The 11,827-nt window shown below is 46.7% G+C and overlaps 1 protein-coding gene across 1 annotated transcript; it reads left to right on the top strand.

Annotated features, from left to right (window-relative positions):
* The first annotated feature begins 1,027 nt into the window (after nucleotides 1–1,027).
* hapln1a (hyaluronan and proteoglycan link protein 1a) lies at nucleotides 1,028–11,827 on the top strand. Its single transcript, XM_062454339.1, has 4 exons — nucleotides 1,028–1,336; nucleotides 6,957–7,331; nucleotides 8,938–9,240; nucleotides 9,552–11,827. The coding sequence occupies exons 1-4, from the start codon at nucleotides 1,243–1,245 to the stop codon at nucleotides 9,839–9,841; spliced, it is 1,062 nt and encodes a 353-aa protein (XP_062310323.1). The 5' UTR covers nucleotides 1,028–1,242; the 3' UTR covers nucleotides 9,842–11,827.

The raw sequence follows: 11,827 nt of genomic DNA on the forward strand, positions 1-11,827 counted from the left end.
TCCCTGGAACCACACAGCCATCCCATCCATGGAAAGGAAACAGCCCAGACCAGGAGACCTCCAGAGATTACAGTTTAAATGTGGAAACCTCTTCAGTGGAGTGGACCCTATCTGGTCTGGTCCCCTATCTAGTCAGCTGTTGTACGCCACCTCTGCGAAAGAAAAACTTGCGTGCTGTGTGTGTGTGCAAATAAAAATAGACCATAAGCCCTTTTTTTACTGTAAAGACTGTCACATTTTGGGATGGAAAACAAGGCCCAGACAAGAAGAGTTTGTGGGGTGTGTGATGTCCCCAAAAAAGTAATGCAGTAGAAATACCACATGGTCTGTTAACGTGTTTGGCGTCGTTCTGCAACCCAGTAAATTTTAAGGGGCTCGTGTCATTGTTGGACATCGAAACGAGAGAAATATCAATCGTCGGGGCGCACGTCAGCCCAACCCTGATCACACATGGTCCCCCAACGACCCAGGGCAGGTGGGCGCAGCCTCTATTTAAGGTACTTCGCTCCCCAGTCTCAGCCGTAAAGGTGCCCTCTGCCTGCTCACTAGTTGGAAAGGTGAAGCTCTCCAAATGGAACCCTGCACCGTAAGAAAAACTCATTACCGGGGGACCAGCACCGTGTTCTGGGCTACAGAACATGGACTGGCATTGTTGTGGAACGTTCACACCGCAAATACAAAGAAAAGAAAAAGTAGAACTTTTAGTTTAGTGACTGTGTCACTCATTTCGACGACATTGGGATTTTTCCTTTGAGGTGAAAGCGTTTCCTTGTGGAACGTTCCCTCAGGGTTCGGGGGAAGAAGGTTCCAGAGATGCGTTTGAAGGCAGTCTGACTCGGATGCACGTCTCCCCTGCTCCTCTGGGACAGCGGGAACAGAGGGGGAGAGAGGGGGTACGGTGTGGCGGAGGGGAGTCTCTGTGGAGCTGTGGAGGGTGATGGGCTCTCTCTCTCTCTCTCTCTGTCTGAGGGGAGGGGGAGTGGTCTCAGTCGTGCCGGGATACAATAAAAGGCACTTGTCTGGACCTCTGAGGAGCCCAAACTTTCCAGTAGCACCATCGGCGGCTGCTGCACCAAGGTTACCGGCACAGAACAAAGAACTCTCTTCCTCAGACTACCTTTGCTACTGAGCAAACAAATCTGTGTATTTCTTTTTTTTTTATCTTCTTTTTTGGTGCACCTCTTTTTGCATTTCCAGTCCAAAGGCCCTCTGGTGAGAGAAAAAAAAAACAAAGACAAGAAAATGATGAGTCTGCTATGCACCGCATTGCTTTCCCTCAGTCTGGCCAGCAGTGTGTACGGTGATGTAGTCAACAGCACTGCTCATCCAATCACAGGTAAGATGAAAAGTGCGTGTATGTGTGTGTATGTGTGTGTATGTGTGTGTGTGTGTGTGTGTGTGTGTGTGTGTGTGTGTGTGTAGAGTACGCAGAGAGTCTCGTCTCTCTATGTGTGTGCGTGGGTCCATGTCTGTATGCCTGCGCGTGTCCCCTCCGTGTAAATGCGGCATGCGTTTGTGTGTCTCCTTTGTGTGCGCGTGTGAATGCACGCACATGTACTGTGTGAGTGTTGTATTGGAGCTCAGTGAAATGGTGTGACCATTATGCAACAGCAGGGTCATTGTAGTGTCTGGTAATGGAAACCTCTCTGGGGTGCCATCCACAGAATGAGTCACTACTGACTCTCTGGCTCTCTTCTCCCAGCTCTCGCTGAGCTGAGGATAAATCACCCTGTCACTCCGAGAGGCCCTCTGCCCACCCCACTGGATCGAGGCCAGGCTACTGGTTTTACACACAAAATGACTCACTCTGTACAACTATGAGGAAAATTGGGTTAATGACGAAAATTATTGGTAATTTTTTGGCATCGGAAATGAAGCGTTCTGGGTGATTCGCTCTGTGGCCATTTTTGTCCACGATTCCCCCCCCCCCCCAATGGCCCCCATCCATAGATTGGATGGGGGCCATTACATCTCTGTCTCATTTCAAATCCCATCTGTACATCGAAAAGCAAGGTTTCCCTTGAAAAATACATTTCACCGAGAGAGAAATAGGATGGATCGAACAAAAATTATATTGCAAGCACAGCGTAATATTGGTTATTGTTTTTGCCCTGCAAATCAAAAGAGTTGTTAGTTCTGGAAAGTGTGTGTCTAGGTATATGTCAGGTCTCAGGGTATGGAGATGAGGGGCTGCCCCTTCTGTGTAAAATGCTCCTTCTACTCCTGTGGGCTCATGATGTCATACTGAAGGTGTGTGTGTGTGTGTGTGTGTGTGTGTGTGTGTGTGTGTGTGTGTGTGTGTATAAGAGTGTTTAAGTGTGAGTGAGTGTGTTTGTGTTTCTAGCCCCATGATGTCAGAGACTTGACTCTGGCCGGCACAGCCCTTGTCCATACAGTAGATCTTTATACTGGCCATATGGAGAGGTCTTGATGTATGCTTGTTCCAGGGGTGTGCCTGCTCCTCTGACTCACCCAGACCCTCCGAGTGTTTGGAAATTCTCTGCGTCACATGCAGCCTGACAGGACTGGAGTTAAGATTAACAACCGCACTGAAATGTATAGAGCCCTTTGCTGAACTCGGTCCAAATGACTCTCCCTTTCCCTCTGAGGTCATGGTCTGATCACTCTGGGTTTTTTTGCATCTGGGGCTGAGGTTGAGGTTTAGGCTGGGGCTGGGGCTAGGATTGGGCTAGTTTAAGGGCTAAGGTTTGGGTCTCTAATTAGTTCTAGGCCTAGGGCTAAGGCTAGGGCTAGGGCCTAGGGCTCGGGCCAGGGCCAGGGCTAGGGCTAGGGCTAGGGCTAGGACTTGGACTTGGACTAGGACTTGGACTAGGACTAAGGCTGGGGCTAAGGATAAGGATAAGGATAAGGATAGGGATTAGGGGCTGGGATTCAAGACTTTGTTCTGGGATTGGGGCTGGTTCAGGAAACATGGCTTGGGGCTCAGAAAACCAGCTGGTATGGGTTGTGTCATCTGGACTGTGGAGCATTGCTTTTGTGTGTTTTATGGATGATAAGTGAAAACAGATACAGTAAATCAAACCGATGTACTTCTGATTTGTAAGACAGGAATAACCGCCAGGGTATCAAGATGATATTAGTTTAACATGCCCAGCATGTGTGTGTGTGTGCCTGCAAGTGTACCTGTGTGCTTTGTGCACTTTCCTAGTGCACGTTTGTTGCCTTGTGTGCGTGTGGGTGTTTGTGTAGATGTGTGTCTAGTCACAGCTGTGGTTGTTAATTCCCTCAAAATATTGACTCAGTCTGCCTGTAGAGATGTAGGATGTTGTAAAGCGTACCATGTCTAGAAGGTCTGTGTTAGGGTGTGGTGTTCTAGTCAATGACACACACAGTACAGCTGTATAACATACAATCTCGTCCTGTATATCCCTTCAGATTCAGACTGGGTAATTAGTTGCTAATCTACTCAACGTCTTCGACTTCTCCGGCACCGCTAATGGGCAAACTTTACAAAGGATTGTTAACTACACTGTTAAACTCCTGCAGACGCTGAACATATACGTGTCACTTGGACCATTATTATGTTACAGTAAATTTATAGTTTCATGTTGCTACCCCTCAAAGAAGCAGCTGTTTTCAATCGCTCAGTAGTGTGTCGTCTTTACGGAGTGAGAGAGAATTGTGCATGGTCGTAAAATGCCAGTAGGTCTTGGCCAGTGCTTTCCTTATTTTTCTATTTTTATTGTCGCACACATGTGTTCATTTACTTAATCTCCTCACTTTTTCATTCCCTCTCCCCCCCGTCTCCTTGAAGAAAATATTCTGTGAGAAAGGGTGTGGCTATGGCGTAATGACCCGGCTGTATATGTTAAATACTTTAAATTGGTGGTGACCCTCGACCTCACAGGAACAGCCTTATATAAATAAGCCATGGTGTGACAAAGGACAGACGGGGAAAAGGACTCCCCTTGCCAATAAACCTAAATACATGCCAGGTTGTCACTTCATGTGTTCAGGGATTGGGGCCACATTCTCCCAGAGGGCTATATATCCACTGGTAACTGAGGTAGCAGGAAACGGCGTGGAAGAACTCTTAAAACCCCCTATTTTCCCTCCATTTCTCTCCTGACCTCGGGCATGTCTGCGCGTCCATATATCTGTCGGTCACAATGTGCTTTTGTGCGCCGGCTCTCCTCCGTGGACAGAGTCGTGTATCTCTTCATTCGCCGTGCTGTGTGTGGCTATTCTTTGTGCAGGGTATCTTTTGTACGGTGCATAGTCCTGGAGTCTGGATCTGACCGTCCCATGTGATGTCTTAGTTTTCCCCATGTACTTCCCATTCCCCAACCACACGTCCGAGCACTGGAAATCACAACCAGACGACGATGGGCCCATTCATCTAGAACAATGTTTCCACCAAACAAGACAAGGAAGTCCATTATTCCTCGTGCGAATCTTTGCCCAATCCGAAGTCGGAAATGGTTCGGCGTAAATCTCCCGGCGAGTCGGGCTGGCGAGGAGGAGCTAACGTCGTCATGGTACCCGTGGGTTTGAAGACTGATGTTGTCATTCAGGGCGTTCAGATTCCAATCACAACTCCCGTCAGCTGCTTCCCAAGCATAGGGTTTATGGGGCAGAGAGAAGATGGGAGTGATCCGTGAGAGATTGACTGGAAAGGAGTCGGATCCAGAACTGTCGAGCCGTGGGACGTTAGAAGGGCTTTCCATTGTTTCCGCTGAGATTGGCAGCAGAAAGGGATTGGTCATTTCTGCCTCATAAAGTGTGAGATGTGTGTGTCTGGTCTCATTGCCTGGCTGGAAGTGAGGTGTCTGGAAGTGTGTGTGTGTGTGTGGGGGGGGGGGTTGTGGGGGGGGGGGGGGGTTGACGGTGGTGGAAGAAACCCAAAGGAAATCTTTTTTTTTCGATGTGAGGGAGGTCGGGGGCGAGGGGGGGGGTAGGGTAGGGTAGGTAGCGGGAAGTACATGGGTGAGACCCGGCGGAGGGGGAGGTGGGTCGTGGCGGATCGGAGCGGAAGGCAGCAAACCCGGACCGCCTGGTAGTGATTCCTTGCATCCGTAATGGCACATGTGGGAAAGGTTTTGCTCGTCGACGAGCCAGAGGAACTGCTTTTCCGGTCATGGCTGTTGGTGAGGATGGAGAAGCCTGCAGGGATATAGACACAGGGCTCTCAGTGAGAGGGCTGGCCAGGCAGACAGATGCAGAAAAGAGTCTTTGGGGGAGAGAGAGGGAGAAAGAGAGATGTGGAAAGAGACTGATTACTGCACGTGCAAGAAAATGAGAAATGTTCTGCTCTAAATACATTACAAATTAATGCAAGACCCTTCGAACTGCATGATTCTGAAATGGAACTAGTTTTGATTTGTTACGAAAAGTTACATAACATCTGCAGGCAAGCTCTGCAACAAGGGATACGGGGTCCAAACCTGCCAAACAATGTTTTGGCTTTGGTTACACAAAAACAATCAATCCCCTGTTTTTCATTCTGAGAACGCATTTCCATGCCAACTCCATTTGTACGGGGTCATTAAATTGTGATATATCAACCTAGAGTGTTGATTGAAATAGGATTTAAATGTATCCAACCAAAAGGAGAACCAATTCGTAACTTGTGTGTGGTGTGTGTTGCCCAGGCAACTGTAGATCTTCTGGCACTGCTCCAGCTTTTACTAGTCAGGACAGATACTGTGGTGTAGGGGTCATGGGTCAAGTGCATCCATCAGGTAGTCCCTGGGCTGAGCAGCCTGGCAATCACACTGCGGGGGTCCCTGAGGGGCAGCCCCGCCTGGAAGGACTTCCCAGCCCTGGAGGTCAGGGAGATTGTGGGAACGCATTAGGAATATGTAACGGTACCGGCTTCCCTGAACTGAATGGTGGCCTGGTCGGCACGGAAGGATGAAGAGGGAGAAAAGGAGAGGAAAAGAGAATGACTCAGACCTCTAGGTGTGTGAGAACAGACAGCCTGTTTTTGCTAACCCGTAGTTGTCACCTTTTTTTTTTTGAGGGGGTCGGGGGGGGGGGGGGGGGGGGTGGCAGCTGAATAGAGGACTTTGTTTCCATGCCTTGGCGGGATGCCCGGCTCATGTTTTACACAAGTCAGCTGGGGCGGATGAAAGATAAACAGTTGATCCTGGGGGTTAATGTGAAACAACCTGGAGCCTGATAAGTGGCGGTGCTGGCTGTGGTGCGGCGGCTGGGTCCGAATTCAGCCTGCTGCTGCTGATTGTGTCCAGAGGCCGTAGGGAGACTGGCTGATGCCCAAAGAGACATGACTCTAATCAGGGCCCCGGGGCCACTTTGATGACAGAGCTTATTCTGGCCTCTGCAGTGTGTGTGTGTGTGTTTTTGTGTGTGTCTGAGAGTGTGTGTATGTACGTTTGTAGTGTATGCGACTGTAACTCTGGGTATGTTTAACGTGCTGTAAATACAACCAACATGTTTCCCTACATGAAAGCTCTATTGCAAAATGTAGACCTCATCCAATACTATATATTGTCGAGGAAACAGAGGTTTTGGTGATAATGATGGCCATGCAGTTTATAGTGAGTTTACTTCACAATCCAAAGTTTGGTTGTTAGAAAATAGCATGATGTTTTAATTCCAAGCCGAAATAAGAGGGATTCGAGTTTACTTTACAAGGCATTCTATGACAACTGGCAGCGATTCTTAATGTTGTTCTCTTCCAAAACGTAGTCATCAATGGTTTCAAAAAGTTCAAAAAGCGCAGAGGATATTTTATGGGACGTTTTAGTTGGGCCATTTCGTTCCAGTGATACTTAGTAGCTAACCACATATGCTAAGCCACAGTTCTGAGGTCAATCTTCAGTCCATTTCATGTGTTTGCAATCCAGTCAGCAGTAGAACCAACGCGTTGAGTTCACGTTTGAAGAAAAAACGGCCACTCAACTCGAGATACAACATCAAAAGGGACGACCGTGTAATGCAGTTTCCTCTCCAAATCTTTCCTCCCCCCCCAGAGAGTGGACCTCCGCCGGACATGGACACCGGGACGAGGGTGCTTGCCGTCCCTGGCGGCAACGTCACTCTGCCCTGCCAGCTCCACCGGCTGATGGGCATGGCCTTTGGCAGCACGGGCATGAGGGTGAAGTGGACCAAGCTGTCGGCCGACGAGAGCCAGGAGGAGGACGTGCTGGTGTCCATGGGCTTCCACAAGAAGAGCTACGGCAGCTACAACGGGCGCATCCGCCTGCAGGAGGCCGACCAGGATGACGCCTCGCTGGTCATCGAAGATGTCTCCCGGGACGATACGGGGAAGTACCGCTGCGAGGTCATCGACGGCATGGACGACACCGTTCAGGATGTGATCTTGGAGGTGCCAGGCCAAACCGATGGTAAATCTTCCCGTTTTGTGCGTTTGTGTCGCCCTGTTGATATTTTTCATAATTGCATCTGGTGAAAAGGAATCCATTTGGAGACATTAGTCTACACATCAGCATCTCCCAAGGTTCCTTTGGGGTTTCTGGAGTTCATTCATTTTCGACACTTCCATTTACTTTCAACATCGTAATCTGTAGAGAAAGATGAAAGAGCAAACCGCTTTTGTTCATTTTCTCCAAGAAGTAATTCTATATTTTCCCGATTGACCGTGAGCAGCTTGTAACAGCAACAGAGTAAAACTAATTTTCCAGTTGATCTAATCCATCGCCCCAACTTTCCGAAACATCCAACTCATTCATTTCACTTGAATGATCATGAATAGACTCTTGTTCTTTCTGAGTACACATTGCATAAATACTGTATAATATATAACAAAGAAAAACGGTTCTTTACTTGTTATACATTGTATTGGTAAAACTGAGTCAGCAGTCTTCATGCATCCAGTCCTATTACATGATCGTAGTAGTTTCTAGTCTGGGCCAAGACCTCCAGAGCAGATTTGGCTCCAAGGTAACAAAAGGGGATCTTTAAACAGAGAGAAGCAGGATCTCTAGCCATAATCAAAACAGTCTGACACAACTAGCCATTGTTAACATTGGCACAGTCACAGTCACGTCCAATGAAAAGCTTTGAATCTGGGTAATCAAATCAAATGTGAACTTACTTGGGGCAGTTCCACATCTGACAACACTGTAGCCAGCTGTCCAACTCACTGCAGACCACTATGGGATTCATTGTTAGTAATATATAACATGCAAAACCAGTTGAACATCTGTGATGTCGGCTTATACTGACCAAAGAGTTATATTCAAATTAGATACATGGACTGGTGTGGATGTAGACCTTATGCTTGGAAGTGGGCAAATGCTCAATTTGTCAGTTGGGCGTAGTTACAAATTCCCTTAGATAATGTCTTCTGAAAACACATAAGCTCCAAAAAAGTAGCAAGTATTGCAGTGTGTGTGAGTCTGGCCTGGTAAGTTGTCTTTCTACTTAAGCCAAGTAATTAAACACTTTTGGAAGAGGCAGTTGAGGTAACACCTTTCAGCTCGCGTGAGATGAGCTGTACCTTCCCTGCTGAGGGGCAGACAGACGCGAAATGAGGCAGTTAGCTCCAGTCTCGCCCCTGTGGAGATGGTTGCTCCTTCAACACTCCCAACTCTCTGGAAAGAGTAATAGGCCTGAAACTCACTAACACATCAAATCATATGTCAGCAAATGCATTATTCCCTTATGTGTATACGAGAGACCACACACTCTTCAACCCACACTGCAAGGTTGGATCTATAAATCAGATTGACAATGAGCGTCTGAAAAATAAACGAAAAACTCTGTTACATAATGCCTCCATAAAAAGGAAAATGTTGCCAATGAATGGACTTGACTGTTCCTTTCAGATTATAAATTACTGAACAGAACATCCACATGCTTGTGTTTGTCATGTTATGCCATGTCACTTTATTAAGATGTATGATATAGTTCCCTTTGAGGGACTCCATTGAGTCGTGAGGAAGTGAAGTCTTCTGAGGTGACAGTCCGGTCCTCCTCGGTCTCCTCCAGGTGTGGTGTTCCCCTACTCTCCTCGCCTGGGCCGCTACAACCTCAACTTCCACGACGCCGAGCAGGCCTGTCAGAGGCAGGATGCCGTGGTGGCCAACTTCGACCAGCTCTACGAGGCCTGGAGGAGCGGCCTGGACTGGTGCAACGCCGGCTGGCTGAACGACGGCTCCGTCCAGTACCCCATCACCAACCCCAGAGAACCCTGCGGAGGCACAAACTCCGGGGCCGGCCTCAGGAACTACGGCCAGCGCGACAAGTCCAAGAGCCGCTACGATGTCTTCTGTTTCACCTCAGCTCTTAACGGCAAGTCCATGATTTATTATAGTATCATGATATTTTAGGGGGTTGATTGGGCCAAAAACAGCAAAATATTCAGACACTGTTATTGGAGCAGTGAAGCAGACTGAGTGGTTATGGCTCATTTGTCAGTCTCACTGTAATTTGAACAGGAAATTATTTATGAATGTGAACTCAGTGCAGGTATTGGTAAAATATTAATTATTAACACATTTCATCTTTGTTATTTGCCAAAGTTAATCATATTGTATAATTACTGTGCATAATAATACAAGAAAGAATAATAAATCGGAACTTTTTGTCTCTTCCCCCCTCAGGTCATTTTTATTGGTTGGTCCAACCCTTGAGGCTGTCCTTTGATGAGGCCGTGCAGGCATGCCATGACGACGGCGCCGAGATCGCCAAAGTGGGTCACATGTACGCCGCGTGGAAGCTGCACGGTTACGACCGCTGCGACTCCGGCTGGCTCGCCGACGGAAGCGTCCGCTACCCCATCTCCAGACCCCGGAAGAACTGCAGTCCCACGGAGGCCGCCGTGCGTTTCGTGGGCTTCCCCGACAAGAAGCAGAAGCTCTACGGCGTGTACTGCTTCAAACCCCAGCAGTGAGGGCGAGAGGCTCAGCATCGGGCCGACGCGACCACCAAAGAGAAACCACAGTAAACAACAACAGCAATAAAAGACAGCTACATGTCAGGACTTAACTCGCATGAACTAAGCATGAGCTCATTACCTTACCAAAACTGTGATAACCTTTTTTTTTTTTATTATTCTTACAAAAGAATGAATACTGTAAAAGCTCATTTTCATACTGCAATGATCCTCGTATATTTTGTAACTTTTCACCATTCTCTGTAGTAGTCTGTCAATGTTACACACAGTCCATACAAAACACTGCACTTTGGTCAAACTTTGTGACAGAGACAGAAACGGGATGATTGTGAAACAGCATCCGAGTTTGTTTTGTCTTCCATATATAGATTTGTGAAAGGGAGTGAACATCTAGAGCCGGTGTCCTCCTGTCCATAAGCTAATAGATAACATTTGAAGTAAAAAAAATAAGGCAGTAACATGCCATTATTCATATAAGATTAACACTTACACAGTTAAGTAAACACAAAACTCTCATATTGTGTCTCTCACAAAGCAGTGTCAAATAGGCTGACAATGCTGCACATAAAATACAAATAACTGGGTAAAGGTGTGTTCAACATGAGTTTTGGAAAGTTAAGAAAGGTTCTGGCTTGGGAAACCAACTCAGAGAATGCCACTCTGTTCCTCCTCTACTTGTAACCCTGAAGAGTCCTGTACCACCGCATGAGCTAGGATTCAATCTCTCCAAGTTTCAGTTCAAAGCAAGGTGAAATGAATGTCTGTGTCCAGGACTGTTACCAATCATCCATGGATAACTCGGATGAGGGGAAAATCAGGTTTCACACATCATTTAACAAGTGTAACCCTTAGTGTTGCTTTTTTTTTAACAAACAGTTTGTATTTTCTAATGTGTGTATGTGTCATTTGTTCTCCTTTGTCTCGTTTGTCATGGCATATTGTATTTTTACTCTTTTTAAATGTCTGTGTTACTGTTTCTCTTGCAGATACCATATCATCCCTCACATTAGCTTGTATGTACAGTGTGTGATAAATGACGGCCTCAGATATAAATTTTTGGTAATGTTTTTCATGTCGTACATACTTATTCTCCTCAAACCCAACATCATCCCCAGACTCGTATCCACAGCCAAGAGTATATTACGGTTGCATCAGAATTGAATTTCATCCTTGCTCGCCGTGAGGTAATCTGACACTTGCAATTGGCAGCGGTAGCAGCTGTATGTGTGTCACACTGGAATGGTAGCCAACTAAAGATCAACACCAATCCAAACTGCTGCTGACACAGAGTACAGTCGATCCCACAGAGTTGCTTAGGTTACGAGTCGCAAACACAAGGCACACAACACCCTCACAGACATACAGTAATGGTTTCAAGATGACCATTTTGTTAGTGACCCAACACAATTTGGGGGATCCTTCTAAGCACCTTTGATGGACTCTAAAAAAGGGAAACTCAACTAATATTCTGTTCAGTCTTTGATATGGTTTAACTTCATGTAACAATTCATTAAATGCAGCGCTTGCCATAGCCATACATTCAGCAGAACAGAATAAGGCTTATGAGGGGATATCACACGGCCAAATGTTCTAAATGATTCGGATCCTTAGAGGCCCAATTTCTAAACTAGGGATCAATGGGCAGTAGCTAGTGGGAGCGTGAAGCTCAAAGTAACTGTGAGAAAGATAGAAATTCAACTAGAACAGCTTCTCTGCATCTCAATTGTGCTAGATCACTGAGGGAGTAACCAACTAAGTAAGCCAAAACCACAAGCCAATAATGATCTATACAGTGGATAATATAACTGAAGAACTGAATGTGTTTGTCTTGCTTTTCCTTTTTTTTGTTTTGCATTCAACCCTCTCTCTCTTTGTCACGTCTGGTAACTACAGTATAGTGTAAAGGTTGCTTGCAGCTGAATTGGTTGAATCTGGTTTCACGGAAACGAAAAGTGAGCTAATAAACATTGCAGAGTTGTCCCA

The sequence above is a fragment of the Osmerus eperlanus genome, chromosome 28, assembly GCF_963692335.1.
Source record: "Osmerus eperlanus chromosome 28, fOsmEpe2.1, whole genome shotgun sequence".
In the NCBI taxonomy this organism is placed as follows: domain Eukaryota; kingdom Metazoa; phylum Chordata; class Actinopteri; order Osmeriformes; family Osmeridae; genus Osmerus; species Osmerus eperlanus.